The sequence below is a fragment of the Salvia splendens genome, chromosome 16 (assembly GCF_004379255.2).
Source record: "Salvia splendens isolate huo1 chromosome 16, SspV2, whole genome shotgun sequence".
NCBI classification, from domain to species: domain Eukaryota; kingdom Viridiplantae; phylum Streptophyta; class Magnoliopsida; order Lamiales; family Lamiaceae; genus Salvia; species Salvia splendens.
In genome coordinates this window covers 30,201,624-30,221,738 of record NC_056047.1, presented here as the reverse complement: position 1 = coordinate 30,221,738, position 20,115 = coordinate 30,201,624, and the positions used below count along the sequence as shown (strand labels likewise).

Sequence of the window (20,115 nt, the reverse complement as noted above, 5' to 3'; positions counted from 1 at the left end):
GGCGGCGTTCTCTCTCTCCCTCTTTCCCTCGATTTTTGTGCCTTTGCACTAGGGAGATTAGGGTTTGTGGTTATTGTTCTTGTTCTATCCTAATTCATAGGATTAGGACAAGACAATCTCATGTTTTGTGTTGGATTTCCTAGATCTCTACAAGTGTACATTGTAGCAATAGTATAGCTAATGGTCAATATTGGGTTTCGAATCACGGAGAATAAGATTGTAGACTGTCTATCACAATCAAGTTTCATATAGCATTATCTAGACACACAGGATTTTTTAGTTTAATTTTATAATAAATATACAAAGATAAGAAAATCAAAGTAATTAAACAAGTGGTAAAGATTCAACCGGACAAAGAAATTCGAAGGACGTGATTTCACTTACTTTAGTTTATAAAGCAACAATTAAGATATCATATATGTGACTAAAAGGGTTATTAGGGCGAAAGATACGCTCGAATTTTGCACTATTTTAAAGCCATTATTTGGGTCGTTTTGAGTCTCAAAGTTACATTACATGTCCATTATTTATATACTTTGTCTATTTCAGTATTTTGACGTGTTTAGTGAGAAATGTGCAAAATAGAGCCTAAAAATATAGCAAAAGTCGAATTCAGAAATCAAGAGCATTTAAGCCGGAAAGCAGTCCTCCGGAGCCCATCGACCGCTGGAATTACAACATTCTACCTCTAAAATTTTGCTTGAATGAAGAACACGTTCAGTGATCGATGGGACGTGCGCAGCGATCCGCTGAAAGTTGCATTGAAAAGACAGAATATTGGCAGCGGACACTGGCGGATCCAGCATTGTACAAGGGGGTACAACTGTACCCTACATGAATAATATTTTATTACTTCGATCATCTTATGTTATTGTCTAGTGGCCCAGCGGTAAAACACGCTCTTTTATCTTAGAGGTTGCGAGATCGACCCTTTCTAGCGAATTTTACTCTTTATTCTTTCAATTTTGTTTTTAAACACTTTATCTTGTTGCTTTATAACAACTACAAGAATAAATTTATATTATTTTTGAACAAATACTAAAACAATCAAAATCTATATTTCTAAATTATATTATCGATTTTATAGTTGTTAAATGTATATCCATATAAGGACATTCATTAAGAATAAAATATCTATTAACTTTTTTTTTATAGTACGGATGATCTTGACCTGTGGGACCTCTATTTGGCTTCTTGATGTTCTTGTTTAGATCCTAGTTACTTTTGGGCTAAGATCATGTTGTTAGAACATTTTATTTTGATATTATTTATGGGTTGGAGGTCTGCCTAAACCTCCCGCCCACAAAGGGCGTTTTTTTATTAAAAAAATATATATCTATAACTTTTTTAAATAATTGAAATTTATCATCTTTCTAAAAATTGTTTCACCTATACAAAAATAACCGAAATTTTCCATAAAAAGATTATTTTTAAATATTTACTGATAATTTTTATTAAAAGATATGTACTCCCATTGTATTCACATCTACAAAATCATCCATATCTATAAGAATAAAATATTATTTGGATTTTCATATTCTAATTTAACTATTTTTCGTACCCTCGAATTGAAAGTCCTGGATTCGCCACTGGCAGCGGAGCTGGTGATACGCTTGGATTTTACACTATTTTAAGGCCATTATTTGGTTCGTATTGAGTGTCAAAGTTGCATTACATGTCCATTATTTGCATAATTTATATATTTTGATATTTTGACATATTTTGTGAGAAATGTGCAAAATAGAGCATAAAAAGATAGCAAAAACTCGCATTTGTCTAGTGAATTAGCTTTAGATTCGCATTTGTCTATGGTGTTAAAATCCCATGTTTATTTGTAGCTTGGAGAAGAAGTAGTAAGGAAATCGTTTAGAGAGATCAAATCTGAAATTAAGTTATGCTTTTTTTCAAAGCATTAGACGTGCTAAAACCAAACCGAATTGGAACCGGAATCGGCGCAACGATTCAGAACTGCTGGACGGTTCGGCAGTTCCCACAGTATAGTTCAAGTTCATAATTGTTAGAAACAGGAACCGCCGGTTCACGGGTTCAAGTAGGTTTTCAGGCTAAGTCCTAGACATGGCAGGTATATATAGGGCTGCAGGAAACTTGCAGTATTTTGAATTTCAATTTTTTTTTATTAAATTTGATTTCTCTCAATTTTTCTCCTATAAATACCCTCTTCCTCATCATTTCTACCCACCACATTCTTTTGTTAACAAGAATTTCTTTTTCCTTTTTTCTTTACTTTTTATTCCATTTATTTCAACTTTAAAAATATGCAAATACAATTAAATAATTGTATTTATATATACTCTAATCGGTGAAGGAGACTTCTCTATAAGACTAAATCTGGTAAAATTTAACAATTTTACCATGATTGTTGATTGTTAGACTAAACTCAACATTTAAGGTTGAATTGCTAATGTTGTCATCAATTTAGTTATGTAGAAACATCTCATTCGTCGTTTAAGAGCATAAACTTATAAATTTATTGTCCAAAACTTCAAGTCTCTTTTGTAATTGCTAAATAGCTTCATTGCAGTTGCGTTGAAATTTACAAGTATATTTAAATTTATTGTATAAGAATTCAAGTCTTTTGTAAATTGTAATCGTTATAAGTTGTAACTTGTAACTTGTAGTCTCGTTGAAATTAATATTAATAAAATTACAATTTTCATCCTTATTGTTTGAATTTTATTTGTGCACATTTTATAGACAAATAAAGACTAAAAAGAAAAACCATTGAACCGCCGAACCGGACTGAAACCGCCGGTTCACCGGAACCGCCAAATACCAATCCGGACCGGTTCATCTATTGACATTTTCTAACGGTCCAGATCATAGTTTGGAGTTTATACGATATTTAGAATTTATTTGATTACATCCCTATTTATATATATACACGAAGTGTATTAATATGATTCATACCAACAAGTTACATGTGATCTTGAGGCTAAAAAGGCAAAATGAGAAAAATATAGTGCCTAAAAGTGAACAATATATCCGAAATATGCAAATATATTCATCAGATTATGTTCTATCTATTTTTATGAGGTGCTACAAATATCCAACATACTACTACTCATTATACTAATTTTATAGTTTACTCAATAAAAAATAGATCATATTAATTCCTCTTATAAATATGCAAAAATGTTATCTTCCACGAAATTCATATCTTAAAATCCAACTAGTGATCTTGCATTTATCTTTTGTATATTTCTTTTCGAATTTCATTGTCATCTATATACAATTGACATTTTTAGTACCACTTTCAAGTCTCCAGTCCACCCCACATAAGAATCAAGGATATACACGTAAGTGTATACGTTTTTCCCTTAAAATGAAGGCAAAATAATTTATAGTTACACGTTCTACTTAGCGATTAAATAAATAATTTCTAAATCCAATCTCCATTTTAGTGCTCTATAGTTTATTTGACAATTTTACCACCTACTTAGATACGATTATAATTATTTAAATATTGATCGAGCTCCCGAATGAAATAATTAATCATCATGTATTATCAATTAAATATTTATCCATTCTAAAACTTAGTAGTACTGGTTTTTAGTAGCAGAGACTAAAAATCAATTTTTTTTCTTAATATTAGACTCCTGTGTAATGAGAATTTTTGGTGGTTAAATTTTATGGGGAACAATTATTATTCTTTATATTTTTTAGTTACTTCTTACCAATTTTTAAAGTGGCATGCTACAAATGATATTCGCTTCTCAGATCAGATGTACATTTCAAACATTAATGTTGTTTCCCCACATTTACAAGAAAATCAATATATAAACAGTGTATCCAACAGAAATCTACTTTATAATAAATGTAGTATTCATTATTATATAAAATTTCTGGTTTAGACAATCACTCCAATTTAATCCATTTGTCTCTAAAATTAATAGCTTCACATAGAATTTCGAACCAATTGCTACTAATACTAGTACTTATTCTCATCTATAATGCATTTATAACTGCTATTGTGCTCATGTGGCTATAAATATACTTTTATTTTACATTTTTTCAGATTATCTTGAATTTATTTATGTGGTCCCTAATTCTTTTTCAACATTAATATGAATCATCATCTAAAATATATATATACTTAAAATTAGTTTCGGTTAAAAATACGAAATTCTAAACTGTTGCATTTCAATCTATGAGAAAATAATTGAACTAGTTTGTACCCAGAATAGGGTTTAGTTAGGGCCGGTTGGCAATGATTAAAAGTGATAAAAAAATTAGATATTTATATCATTTAAGCTGTCAATTTCATTTAATCTTCCTAGCTTTTATCTAGTCATTCCACTCAACTGTAAATATTATACTGTAATCATATTTTACAATTTCACAACAAAAGTTCAATGTCGACAGTCAGAATGAGTGATGATAGATGCCTATTGCCTAGCATATTCATGTTTTCTTAAAATTGACCCCAATTTCTTTTATTGAATTTGAACGTGGCAACCATGCACGTTTTTGAAATGATTCCAACACATTGTAATTGCATAATTGTAAATTTATATTGCAGGTGTGATGATTTTAAAGTCATATTGGAAATAAAGAATGATATATAAATCATAGTATTATTTGCTCTAGGCACACGTGTAACTCATTTAATCTCGCTAATAATTTAATATTAATTACTTGTAAAATAAAATTATATTACTACATTATCTCATAATTTATATTTACTATAATTTTTATATATTTGGATTGATAAATGGTTATGTCAAATTGATAAAGTTCAGTTTTTTTGTTATTGAGTAGTATTAATCATGTAGTACTGATTATATTTAAATTTTTAGCATAATAAATGGAGTATTAGAATAGAGAAAATTATTAAAGCATCCACAGTGGGGCGGAGGATAGCCCGCCCGATGCATTCTCCGCCCTATCGTCTGCGATTGTAGGTGGGCGGACGATGCGCCCTCCTTCCTCCGTGCCCTATCCATCCTCCGCGGACGATCATGCAATTTTTGCATCCTCCGGACCATCCTCCGCCCCATTGCGGGGGTTGTCCAGACGATGCAACACATTTTCTTTTTTCTTTTTTCTTTTTTTTTATATTTTCTTCTATATATATCATCAATTTTTTTTACTTCATTTCACTCCACTCTCTTCCCCATCTCAATTTCTCTCTAAATTCAATAATGAATTCCAACGATTTTCCATATTTGCAAACAAAAAATATAAAAAATAAAAAATAAATTATTACAATAGGATTTGCCTTTAATTTATGGTGTTTTTATATTTACTTTTGCTAATTGATATATTTGCAACAAGAAAAATACAAAAACAAATAATAAATAGGAGTTAAAATTATAGGGCGAGCTATAGATCGTCCCACTGCAGGTGGATGGAGTGGAGGATAAAATGTTGATGTGGCGGAGGATAGGGCGCTCTATAGGGCGGGCTATATGACCCCATTGTGGATGCTCTTTGTGGGAACACAAAAGATTGAATATTTTGAAGATTTGTTTGAAAGATATTTGTGGTAATTAGTCATATTTTTTCAAGATATATTGAATATATTAACTCTGTCTCTCCGAAAACCAGATCACTGCTTCATTGATTTGCAAAAATTGACAGTGAATAGATATCAAATACAGAAAGTTGGTACTGTCACTTTTACTCCTTGCCTTATTGGAGTAAAAACTCCAATATCTTGTAATAATGATCTATGATTGATTTGTTTTGATTTGATTCTTTAAATTACATTCAACTTTTTCTGTTTCATAGACTCACAGTGATACACTTTTCACACAACAATAACCCTACTTTTTTAAATTAAATTCAATGGAGCTCAACTTAATTTTATATGTATATTCTCACTTATTAAAATTTTAATAAATTCGAAATTAGTCCCACAAAATTTATGAAACACATGCAAAAATATATTCAAGGTCGTTTGTCTCTCCATTCACCTTAAGCATATTCATTTTAGAAAGAAAAAAAATGCCATTATCTGGAATTAGAAATAGCCCTAAAATGTACTTGTTCAACGTAGAAAGTGTTAAGCTATAGGAGTATATTATTATTATTATACCAAAAATGTAGTACAAAAATAATTGTAGGTGTAGGGAGACATGGAACATATGTAATAGTAAATGGGACCGTAAGGAATTTGATTTGTCTAAATCTGTTAATTAGTGGGGCCATACTCTCATAAACATATTAATAACCACCACCTAACAATATTTACTGATTTTTAACAACATAAATACTCTTATGATTTAATATCGAAATTTATTACTTACGCGAATTTAAATAAATATTTATATAATTGATAATTCAACGACAGTAACATGACCCAAAAAGGACAGGTAAAAATCTAAGCAGTACTGTATAACAACATGTCAGATGCTTTTATACATATAGGAAAATTACACATTTGAATATTAAAGTTGGAACTATTAAATAAAAAAATTTGACCGGCGATTTTCATAATAGATGCCCAGTCTCTCTGTAACTATATTTCGGAGTTCAATATCTTGAACCAAAAACTTAATGTGTAATTTAACCACAAATAAAAAAAATAGGAGTACTCATTTTTTCATGCAATTAGTCGTTTTATTAACTTTTGTGTTTACTTTATTTTATTTTTTAGTTGAACCCAAATAAATATAGACCATTTAAATAGCGATTAGTGTTGATCTGAACTCATTTCTATATTCAACGACTGATAACATTAGAGTATGTTATAACACTGAAATGGATCATGAAGAGATAAACACTTCATGTTAGTTAATTAAATCATTTACGAGATCTCAATGACTGTTTATTTCTAAATCATATAGAAGTAATATCGAACATATGATATTGGTTTTATGCTACTTTAATTTGTCAATATGTGTGAATTTTTTTACCATAATCACCACATCTTGGATAGAAATAACTAATATGAGAAAATACCAGTAAAAATAAAATAAATAAAAAATTAAGAGCAAAATATATACAAAAATTTAACATAAGCAATCCCAAAAATACTTACATACACAAACAAAATATATAATACAATGTGATTTATTTGATTTTGTAGTACGTAACTTTGGGTACTTATCTGGGTACTTGATAAGTAATTTAATAGAAATGTAGATATGTAACTTTGGGTATTTGATTTTGTAGTACGTAACTCTAGGTTGACGGACATTTTAGTCCCAAAAAGTTGAAAAAATTGCAAAAGTAACTCGAACATAAACATCAAACTTTAAAGACTTCCAATGATATTTTCCAGAACCATAAATGTACAAACCTTAACATTCGGGTCTATCCACGTAATGCACTCTATTTGGAGCATTCACGATAATGCTCCCATTTTCAGTTTTATTTTGTCACAATCCATTTTTTTCCCTTTTTATATTAACATTTTTCATTTAAAGTAGTCTTAAAAAATAGTACTCCTTCGTCCCAAGTTACTTGAGTCGTATTTCATTTTAGGATGTCCCAAGTTATTTGAGTTAAAAACAAAACATCTATTCTCACTTACTTTATTATTTCTTTTACTTTACTCTCTCTCCTCTATCTTACTTTATTCTCTTATCTACTTTATTTTATCTTTATTTAACTCCCTAAACAAAACTTTCTTAAATCTTGTATCGAAAAGAAACGCCTCAAGTAACGTGGGACGGAAGGAGTACATGATCTTTGTGTTTTGCGTAAAAATAATATCTGATTTTTTTATATCGTTTTTTGTACTTAGTGACAAAAATAACTCTAGGTATCAAACATGTGATTTTGGACCATGTGGGGTATTTTTAAAAATTAAATTTAAATGGTAGTAATAAACATGTAAATTTTTTTCTTTCTTTCTTTTTTTCTTTTTCATTTCTTTTTCAGTTTCAATTTCTTCTTCTTTATCTTCCTTTCTCTTTTTTTTTTCTTTCTCCTTTTTCACAATAGGCCAAACAACACTAAATTATACTTCCTCAGTTTCGCTAAATATTGTTCATATTTGATTCGGCACATATTTTAATATATATGAATAAAAGTTAGTGGTACGTGGAGCTCACATTTATATATTGTTTTATAATAAAATGTGAGTGTAAAGAGTTGTGGAAAGTGGGGTCCATTACCAAAAATGGAAAAAATCAAAGTGGACAACATTTTGCGAATGAACCGAAATATCAAACGTGAACAATATTTCACGGACGAAAGGGATTACTAGTAATAAAATTCAAGGAACAAGATAAAAGCATCTTGAGGAGAAACCAAGAAACAAAATTCCAAAATGAAAAGATTTGGATATGATTGAGGATGGTGGAAATGAGCGGCCAACAGAGGATAAAAGAGGGAGAATATGAATTCGGGAAGAGAGAGAGAAATGAATTAGGGAAGAAGAATAGAAGAAAAAGAGACAAGATTTTTACAATACTCTCTCCGTCCTATAATAGGAGTTGGGTACGGATTTTGAGAAATGTAAAGAATAGTAAATTGAAAATGTTAGGTCATCCGCAACGCTGTCTCTTATCCGTCTCATTGAAAAAGTTAGGTCATCCGCAACGCTGTCTCTTATCCGTCTCTTAACCCTCTTATCTCTTCACTATTCATGGGTCCCACTGTACCTTTCATCATATCTCTTAACCAAGAGACATCACCTGCAACCTTCCATCTCTTAACCGTCTCTTAACCATCTCATCCCTTAACTATTCATTCAATTTCATTTTTTATTTTTATTTCCAATCAATTCAATTAATAAAAACACACTTCATTAAATTAAATAAAATTACAACTTAAAATTCTAAAAAAATAAAAAACAACATTAATAAAATCTAAAAAAAATAAAAAATAGTTGTCTAATGGTGATCATGCGCGTCTACTGGTTGCCAAATTTTACCCAAATGTGCTCCATTAGATCCTCTTGGAGTTGGGCGTGGGCGGTAGAATCACGTGTCCTTGCCCGAATAGACAACCGATCTTGCATAGACGGATGCACTCCACTGCGAGGCGGACTACTTGCCGTAGAGCTTCCCGCGGTTTCAGGGTCGAACCAATTTCCCGCCTCAGGTCCTTCGTCGGCGACAATCATGTTATGCAAGATTATGCACGTATACATGATGTCGACCATATTCTCCATAAACCACGTACGAGCTGGGGCGTTGATAATGCTAAAGCGAGCTTGGAGAACCCCGAACGCTCTCTCCACATCCTTGCGAGCAGCCTCTTGCTTCTGCGCAAAAAGAGCATGTTTCTCGTTCACCGGCCTGTTGAACGTCTTCACGAAGGTTGGCCACTTCGGATAGATGCCGTCGGCAAGATAGTGCCCCATTTTAAACTGTCGGTTGTTAGCGATGAAGTTGATGGTCGGCGCTTTACCATTTAAAACTTCGGTGAAGAAGTCGGATTGGTTGAGCATGTTGACGTCGTTGTTCGATCCGGGGACCCCGAAATACGCATGCCAAATCCATAGCCGGTAGTCGGCAACGGCCTCGAGTATAACGGTGTGGTGGGTGCCTTTGTGGCCGCTCGTGTATGACCCCCTCCACGCCACAGGGCAATTCTTCCATTGCCAATGCATGCAATTGACGCTGCCAAGCATCCCGGGGAATCCGTGCACTTCTTCGTGAAGTTGGAGTAGAAACTGACAATCTGCGGTGCTTGGCTTCCGGAGAAATTCGTCGGTGAAGGCTGCCCGGACGCCTTTTGCAGAAGTTCATCAAACACATTCTCCCAGTGGTTTTCCCAATGTGCAGGTATTCGTCGAACAAATCCGCCGTTTGTCCAGTAGCAAGCTGACAGATTGCTGCAGTACATTTCTGGAACGTCGTGTGACCGGGACGACCAACGGCGTCAAACCCTTCTTGGAAGAACTCTTCCCGAGCTGCCAATGTATTTGCGATATGCAGAAATAACCGTTTCCGCATGCGGAAACGGCGACGGAAGTAGGTCTCTCCCCACACTGGGTTCTCACAGAAGTAATCGCGTACCAACCTTGCGGCGGCTTCCTCCCGGTTACGATGGATGTAAGTCCGGGATCGACGTTGAGGCGCCGCGGCTTCCTCCTCCTCCCTACGTCGATCTTCTTCTAGCGATTCTTCCATTATTCGACCTATTTGCTCAAACGGATCCATGAATGGATTAAATTTGGGAGAAGAAAAATGTTTTGAGATGAAAATTAGAGATAAAAGAGAGATGATTTGAGAAGAATAGATGTGTGTTTGTGTATATAAATGTGAATGAAAGAGGAGTATTTATAGAATAAAAAAAGAAAAAAAAATTAAAATTTCAACGGTAATAAAACAGTAATATTACCGTTTTTCATTTTTTTATTTTATTATTATTTTTTTAAATCGATTTTTTTTTAAAAAAATAATTTATTGCGTCAGCGTGATGACGCCCACTCGCGGGACCGGCGAGTGGGCGTCACGCCTAGCGCCAGCGCTCGCCACGTGGCGCTGGCGCGTGGCGTGCTGTCGCGCGAACCGTCACTCTGCGACGAGACGCTCGGCGAGACGAGACCGGGACGGAAGACTGCAACGCCGTCTCTTATCCGTCTCGTCTCTCTGAGATGAGACCGAGATGGTTAAGAGATGCGTTGCGGATGCTCGAAATATGAGGTCTACTTTTTTATATTGGTTTTATAATAAAATGTGAATGAAGTGAATTAGTAGAATATGGGACCTACTTATTATTTTATGGTAAAAGTGAAATGTGACTCTTATTATGAGGCTGTCCAAAATGGCAAACCGTAACTCTTGCTGTGGGAAGAAGGGAGTATCATTTTAGGTTCCCGATATTCAACCACAACTGTCATCACAAATTTTATCGTTTTTAACTTGTTTTTTTAATTTTTGAACTCTATAACATGTAATATAGATAAAACACAAATACTATTGAAAAATATTACTCCCTCCGTCCCAGTTCATGTGATTAATGTTTTTTGCCGTTGTTTTGAGAAAATGGTAATAAATAGTTAAAAGTGGAGAAAAATAAAGTGGGAGTGAGAATAATGTAGAAGATGACTACGTCTACATTATTCTCACTCTGACTTTATTTTCTCTCCGTTGAATACCAGTTAATCACTTGAACTGGAACGGAGAGATTAATACGAAAATATTTTTACTTGATTCAAATTCCCATACTATTAAACTTAAAATAGAATTTTGGCGCATCTTATAAATAGAAGAAGAATGTAGATATTTACAGCTAGTAAAGTATTAAAATCAAATACAGCCTCACCTTATATAGCAATTGCATTTTAGTGTCTTATTATGGCCTTAGAGACATAAAAGTTATTTAAACACTTCCATTTATACAGGAATCCCAATTACATTCAAATACCGAAATTGTATTAATTAGGATATAAAGTTATTGCAAATAGACATTGATTGAAAAACTTTAGCAAAGTCGACTATATTTAGTTTAACCGAATTTTTCTTTTCCTTTTAAGGGATAAATAAATTAAAAAGTCGATATCTTGTAATATGACTTCTTATAAAAAAAATCGAAGTTTTCTCACATTTCTAAACATAAACTAAAATAAAAATGGAAAGTATTTGATCAAAATATTAACTTCAAATCAAGTACTCTAATATATAAGCAACAAATATAAACTAGGACCATTTGAAATTTAAGTTGTCCATCATCTGCTAATTACATGGATCCACACTCTCATAAACAAATTACTACCTAACCAAATTTACTAGTCATGACTTTTGTACCACAAAATAACTCTTACAACTTAAATATGAAAAAAAGGTAAGTAATTGGTAGTGTACCAACAAAACCCTTGCAGGCTAATATCGTTGATATAAATATAACTCACCAACAATATCACAGACAAAAAACAAAAATATTAAGTTAGCAGCCTTAGATGGAAAGCATCTAAACCATATTAATTAATTAATTAGAACCAACATTTGAATTTCTAATTAATACTATGTGACCGAATATGAAACATGGTCTTTATAATTAAGCATGCAATCAGGCATGTTAAGTATTATGGACTATTGTAAACATACTTAAGAGTTGAAATCAAATGCTAACATCTAATCAAATGCTAAAATTCAATTCAATATTAAATTTTATTATCCAAACATATACAATTAAGATATCATTAAAATCCATAAAAAAATTTCTTTACTTTGATGTTTTGTAAAAAAAAATTGAAATCAAAATAATTATATATTTATATACGATTCTAATATACAACAAGTACATATTTTTTATAAACTACAAACTAATCTGGATAATTATATTTCAAGATTTGATGTCAATGACACGATAAATAACGTCAACAAAAATTGTCAACATCATTATGAAAATAGTGGATTCAACTAATATATTCAGATGTAGCTCGAAAATGCACATGTAATTTGTCATAATTAGTGTACGGTAAAAAAACAATAGAAAAGAAAGTAAAATCCATATGCGTGTAGTTAATCGAATTTTAACCTATTTCTATCCGGTACTGCAGTTAGATTAGTATTACTGCAATACGTACATGTTATATACATTAATGAATTAAATTGTTCTGGAATTAACAATCATGGATCCTGAAATAATGATAGATACAATTATTCGTATTCGTTATTTAACAATTACAGATATATTAATTTGTTTAAAGAAACAAATATCAATATATAGGTTGTAGTATATGAATAGATGGTGCTATTTCTTTAATATGATGCCCGGATAAGAGAAATCTAATTGCGTCAGCAGCCGTGCAATTATACAAAATAAGATGTATATTCCCATGTTTTTTTTTTATTTTCTTTATCTTTTATCTGATTTCAATGTTCAGTTAACTGATAAAGCTAAATTCTCAATTAGAAGATGTAAAATGAAATAATTATTATTTAAAATAAAATTACGTTTTAAATACCATCAGCCTGTATTAATAATTGAAAACATTTTAATCATTTCAAATCCCTTACATCTACTTAATTAACTGAATAACTGGCCATTATTGAAAAAGTTACGTGCATGCAAACAAAATAAAAAAGAAAGAAAATTTGCGGGGAAGTAAAAGGTCATTACTTAGATAATCTACCTATCCAACTATTTACAACAAATTCAAATTTAGTTTTTACAACAAATTCAAATTTAGTTTTAAATATACTCATATTAAAACATAATTTTACTCCAACTATTTACACCAAATTCAAATTTTACAATATTTTGGAGTATATGTCTTATAAAATTTTTGACATTTTTTGTTGTCATTATTTTGTCATCTATTGACATTTTCTAACATTACAGCTTATAGTTTAGAGTTTGTACAATATTTAGAGTATGCATTTGCAGTAGACCCATGTTTACTATTGTTCCATAGCAAAATACCCCTTCGTTCCACCATAAATGAGTCGTTTTTTTCATTTTAGCAAGTTCCTTTATAGTTAAGTATCATTTCCTTATATGGTAGTAATAATTAACTCACTTTTCCTTTCTTATTCCATTATCTCCCTTACTTTATTTTTTTACTGCATTTTCATTTCTCTTCCCCGTTTAATATAATAAATGTTTTTTTCTTAAACTTTCGTGCCAAAAAAATGCTTAAATTATGGTGAATCAAAGGAAGTACAAAAATGTATTTTCTTTTATAGTATAACTGAAAAGATTTTCTATACTAAAAATAAAATTTATGGCATTATCTTAAACCATCCGCAACGCAAACAAAATATTTAACTAGTAAAAATGAGAAAACTCTACTATTTAACTAGTAAAAATGAGAAAACTCTACTATTTGAAGACACGTCATCTTTAAGATCAATTATGTTCACACCCCATTTACTTTTATAATTCATCATTAATCTTCATATATTACAACGCTATTAAAATTAAAACCATGTTTGTCGAATACATGATGCATCATGATAAAAAAAAAACTATGAACACTTGCATGCTAAGAGCATCCACAGTGGGGCGCCCTAAGGGGCGCCCTAAAGCCCGCCCTATGCACGGTCACATCAGCATTTTATCCTCCTACCCTTTCACCTGCAGTGGGGCGCCCTAAGGCGCGCCCTAAGCATTTTCTTCTATTTGAATAGTTAAATAACTACAAAAATTGGGGAAAACCTTCATTTCATTTATAAAATTAATACATTACAACGCGAATTAAAAAAAAACGCAAACTCATCGACGGCGGTTACAGGCCCACACTTCTTCAACCATGTCGTTCATGAGTTGCGCATGGTCATGTTGGTTGCGCATTGAGGCCAGTCTAGATAGAACCTCATTGAAGCCCTTCGGTAATCCTCGAGTGGGTGGCTCGGTCGCCGTGCTGGAGGAGCTAGATACACTTTCGTCATCGGTCCAATCGGTGATGCTCCCACCTTCATGTTCGACTATCATGTTGTGCAAGATTATGCACGCATACATGACATCGGCGAGGACTTCCTTGAACCAGAGACAACCCGACCCTTTCACTATTGCCCACCGTGCTTGGAGCACACCAAATGCCCGCTCCACATCCTTCCGCAGCGCCTCCTGCTTTTGCGCAAATAAAAACTCTCTTCTCACCAATTGGGCAACTAATCATCTTAAGAAAAACAGGCCACCTTGGGTATATGTCATCGGGCAAGTAGTACCCCATGTGGTATTGGCGCTTGTTGGCAGTGAACTCGATGGCCGGGCCGTTGCCGTTGCATTGCTCGGTGAAGAGGGTGGATGAGTTGAGGACGTTGATATCGTTGTTTGACCAGGCTACACCGAAGTAAGTATGCCAGATCCAGAGCCGATGGTCAGCGACGGCTTCGAGGATCATCGTCGGGTGGCTGCCCTTGTATCCACTAGTGAATTGGCCTCTCCACGCCGTCAGACAATTCTTCCACGCCCAGTGCATACAGTCGATGCTCCCTAGCATCCCAGGAAAGCCGTGCGCCGTCTCGTGCATTCTCATTAGGCCCTGACAATCTACAGCTGTCGGCTTTTGCAAATATGTGTCGTTGTAGGCCTCCACAACTCCCCTACAAAATCTCTTCAGGAACTCGCGGCCTGTTGTATCCCCGACGTGGAGGTACTCGTCGAACATGTCAACGCTGGTGCCGTAGGCCAACTGACGGAGTGCAACTGTGCACTTCTGCAACGGCGTAAGTCCGGGTCTGCCGATGCCATCTTCCCGATACTGGAAGTATTCATCACGTGACCCCAACGTCTGGACAATGCTGAGAAAATGGTAACGAGTCATTCTAAACCGGCGGCGAAAAACCGTCGGGCCCCACCGTGGTTGCTTGGCAAAATAGTCTGCAAATAGACGTTCGTGAGCTATGTCGTGTTCGCGTGGGACAAACGTCCGACATCGAATAGGCCTGCGGATCTGCTCCGCCTCCGCCTCCTCGCGTTGCATTATGACTAAGCATTCCGCCATTGAGTCGTGCACGACTGCATTTAAAGCTCGAGTCAAGGTCGGACTACCATCCTCCGAGGAACTCCGGTCGTCATCGTGGTTCATTTTGGTTTGTGAGAGATGGAGAAACGTGAGAGATGAGAGAAATGAGAGATGCGAGAAATGTTCGTATGAAAAATAGAATGACAATCGGGGTTTAAATAGACAAATTTTGAATTAAAAAAAAATGAGAGGGCATAGTCCGCGCCATCGTCCGCGGCGCCCATCCTCCGCGCTTCGTCCGCGGACTAAGCGTCGGACGCGGACGACGCATCGTTCGTCGTCCGCGGAGCCACAGTGGCGGACGATAGCGCGCCCGATGCTATCGTCCGCCCCACTGTGGATGCTCTAAGCGAAATAATTAGTCAATTAGACTAAAATATACTAATAAATATACTCGATCAAATTAAATAAATGAAAATACCACACATTGCAAATAAATAATGAGTATCATATTTTACATGATAATTAAAATTGTAAGTTACTTAGTTACTCCCTTCGTTTTGTAGTAGTAGAGGCGTTTTTTTTTGGACATAGTATTTAAAATAAAATTGTGTAAGTGAGTTAAGTAAAGAAAGAATAAAGTAGAAGATGAAAAAGATAGAGAGATGAATATATGATAAAGTAAGAGATAGTAAAGTAACTGAGAAGAAATGTGTTGACTTTTACTAAACAGGGAAATGACTCCACTACTATGGAACATACCAAAATGGTAAAATGACTCAACTACTATGGAACAAAAGGAGTAATATATATTTGTAGCTAATATTGGGCCTTTTAATCCTCAACAATCTGATACCTAATTCTTAAAAGTATTGAACAATTATGTTCTGGAGTTTGCTTTTTTTTTTTATCACAAAGGCCAAAACTGACCAAAGTCTAAATTAGTGCTCCAAATTCAAACAACAAAAGTAAATCAAAATATACAATTACAACTGTATAAAAATTTAGACGTATATGATCTTTCTCTAGATCTCACATCTTCATCACCTCGACTAAAATGGAAAATGTGGTGTGAGAGCTCTGAAGGCGATCTAAATCACTAGTACGAAAATTACAAGTATATACAAAGATCCCTTTCGAATTATTGGAAGCAAAGCAAAAAAGGAAAAGTAATACGTATATAATATAACAACTTTTTTTTTTCCTTTTATGTACCAAACAAACTCTTGTAACAAGAAATATTGTAACTATACCATCATCCCAATCATATTCTTCCTATATAAATCGTACCCAGCCGAACGAATTAAAATCACAATTGGTCCCAAAATATCAAACACACACAAAAACGCATACATATATATAGAGAGTTAGACGATGCTTGGTATGATGGAACGGAACGAGGGTAGAATGGAATGACGATATAAATGAAATGTCAATTTCTTTGGATTTCCTTTGCATTTTCATGTATTCCCTCATTCATTCCATCCTACCAAACAAATGAAGAGAATAGAAGGTCATTCCATTCCATTATATCAAGCATGATCTTAGTATTCAAGAACGAGCTACTTTTTTAATTCATAACTAACCGAGCGTAATTATGCCAATTGAATAAAGCGTATTATGGTAATGACATGATTCTCGCAAGATATGACGTGATTTACACAATTTGCGTTATGCCGATGTAAATTCAATATCATGTTGATGTACATATTCAATGTCTGTGCTGAAATATATTTTTGAATTAATAATAACGTACTCTATCTGTCCCATTAGAAATGAAACGTTTTTCTTTTTGGGTTTTTCCATTATAAATGAAAAGTTTCCTTAAATAGAAATAATTTTATCTCTACTTTTTCATCTCTCTAACTTTATCTTCATTAATTTGCAAAACAACACTACATAAAATCCTTTACCGATTCCTGTGTGACTAAGGGAGTATTTCTTTTCCAATAACAATTGACACCTCAAAACTTTAAATTACATATTAAATTATTTTTTCACAAATAAAGGAAATAAGTTAAATAAATATTTGTTGCATTTAAGTTTATATTGCATCTCATAAGAGTGAAGTTTATATGTTAATATAATCAGTAGAACGTTCTCATCTCACCAAAATATAATGCTGAAGATAAACCATATATACGTAGGTATAAATGAAAATATAATATGGGTTGGGAAGTAAATAAAAAAAAAGTAGCAATAAACACGTTGATACCAAGTCCTATAAGCAGAGCATTAAATTGTATGATGGTTGTATAAATTGGAGGAGGTGGAAACTCACATCACATCCATCCATCTAGGCTTCCATCAACATTCAACCCCACCCTCTTTTCTCTTCTCTTCTCTTTAACCAAACATGGGAAGGTCCCCATGCTGCGATAAGGTCGGCTTGAAGAAAGGCCCGTGGACCCCCGAAGAAGATCAGAAGCTTCTAGCGTATATCCAAGACCACGGCCATGGAAGCTGGCGCGCCCTCCCTCCTAAAGCCGGTATTCTACATATTTCATGCATGCATTTGCTGTTTTGTTTTGTTTTGTTTCGTGAATTGAAATTGTTTGTTGATATATAGGGCTTCAGAGGTGCGGGAAAAGCTGCAGATTGCGTTGGACCAACTACTTGCGGCCCGATATTAAGAGAGGGAAGTTCAGTTTACACGAAGAGCAGACGATCATTCAGCTTCACGCCCTTCTCGGAAACAGGTCATTAATTATTCAAACATGATTTTCATCTTGAATCTTCATAGTAGTATTTGGCAAAAAATAAAAAGAAATTTAATTGGGGAAAGCTAGGTAATCCCATGCCACTTTGTAGGGCCTATATAGTTTATCTGTGAGGAGCAACATAAATGTGTGTCCATGTGTGAGAAGTTATTGCAAATGTAAAGACACCCAACATATATCAATTCACAAAATCAAAAATGTTTTTATTCTCTTTCTTATCTTAATTACTAACCGTCATTATTGCAGGTGGTCTACCATAGCCAGCCACCTGCCTAAGAGGACTGATAACGAGATCAAGAACTACTGGAACACTCATCTAAAGAAACGCCTTGTCACAATGGGTATCGACCCGACCACTCATAAGCCCAAGAACCACGCCCTCGGCTGCAGCCAACCTAAGGAGATAGCCAACCTGAGCCACATGGCACAATGGGAGAGCGCCCGCCTCGAAGCCGAGGCACGTATCGTCCGCGAATCAAAGTCCAACTCCTTCACCTCCCAAACTATGAGTGGTCCGCCCCCCACCCGCCCGCCTTGCCTCGACATACTAAAAGTCTGGCAGGGCACATGGATGAAGAGAAAAGAAGCCGTCTTCGCCTCCATCGCCAACCTTGAGTCCCCAACGTCGATACTCAACTTCTCGGATAACAACACAATCCCAAACGTCGTCGGATTGATCAACAACACCACCAACTTCGTCGGACCATGCAAGGGCATTTTGGGAAATTCAATGCAGGTGCATGATCCTACCAATTACACCAACCTACCTGATTCATTGAGCTTCTTGGATGGCTTCGGAGATCTCCATGGCTCCGGACAAGGCGATAATGTTGTGTTCGAGGACAACAAGGCTAATAACTACTGGAGCAATATTCTGAACGTCGTCAATTCGCCAATGGGTTCGCCTGTTTTCTAAACGTCGCCGTTTCATATCATTAATATAGTTTTGTGAGTGTGTGTTGTCTTCATTAGTTATATGTTTGTTGAATTCAGATTGTGATAATTGATCGATGCATGTCGTGTTGGTTATGATGAGTCTTCGTTCTGTTTAATTTCTTGATTTATGTGGATCATCAAATTAATGTAGCAATAAAAAAAAATCCAAAAAGCTCTAGTTTATTGATTATATGCAGCTAGCAGACCCATCGCCATTTTAAATGCCTATATATCCTTATTAATATTTGTGGTCCATTGATCTAGATTGATCAAAAATGATGTCAGAAACTTTATATCTGTTGTTAAGAAAAAGGGATCAAAACAATAACGGCTTTCATTCTGAATTTGCACGAAATCTTTATATAACATGAAACTTGTAAGTGGGTGAATCGATAATCAGCCCATCTACAAGGCCCAATTCCGGAAGCCCAATGCAAGTTGAAGAGCTGTTAAGAAACTAGCCGGCTTTTCCAACTGTTTTTCTTTTCTGTTTTCTTAGCTTTTGGTAGTTAGAGCGAGAGAGCTCAGATCTTAGAGAGATTTTTGTATAACTAGATTCAGTTTGAGTTCTAGCAGATGTAATCTCAGAAATATACATTCAATATACAAGATTTCGTTTTCTCTCATCATTGTGTGAATAATTCCTCTTTCGCGTTGATTGCTTGACATTCCGATTGCATCGATTATCCAACAATTGGCGCCGTCTGTGGGAAGAAGATCAGAGGAATCGATTGAATCGGAATTGCTATGGCGTCGAGATTCGAAGCTGAAAAGTTTAACGGCAAGAACGATTACGGATTGTGGAAGATGAAGATGAAGGCTCTCCTCATCCAACAAGGGCTTGCAGCTGCTCTTAATCCGGTTGATGCGAAGGCGAAAGGGAAGGAGGCGCTGGATGATAAAGCGCAAGCGAAACACGAGGAGATGATACAAAAGGCTCACAGTGCCGTCATCCACTGCCTTGGCGATAAGGTTTTGAGGGAAGTGCAAAACGAGAAAACAGCCGCTGAGATTCTTGCTAAATTGGATGAGGTATATTTGGCCAAATCATTGGCTAATCGGCTATACATGAAGCGCCAATTATACTCATACAGTTTTGCCGATGATAAGCCCATCATTGAGCAGATGGAAGATTTCAACAAGACCATCTATGATCTTGAAGCCGTGGATGTCAAGATCTCA

At 34.6% G+C, this 20,115-nt stretch overlaps 1 protein-coding gene across 1 annotated transcript; it reads left to right on the top strand.

Moving 5' to 3' along the window:
* Positions 1 to 17,559: 17,559 nt before the first annotated feature.
* LOC121770085 (transcription factor MYB16-like) lies at positions 17,560 to 19,138 on the top strand. The gene is made up of 3 exons (XM_042166890.1): positions 17,560 to 17,766; positions 17,847 to 17,976; positions 18,244 to 19,138. The coding sequence occupies exons 1-3, from the start codon at positions 17,634 to 17,636 to the stop codon at positions 18,911 to 18,913; spliced, it is 933 nt and encodes a 310-aa protein (XP_042022824.1). The 5' UTR covers positions 17,560 to 17,633; the 3' UTR covers positions 18,914 to 19,138.
* The last annotated feature ends 977 nt before the right edge of the window (positions 19,139 to 20,115 follow it).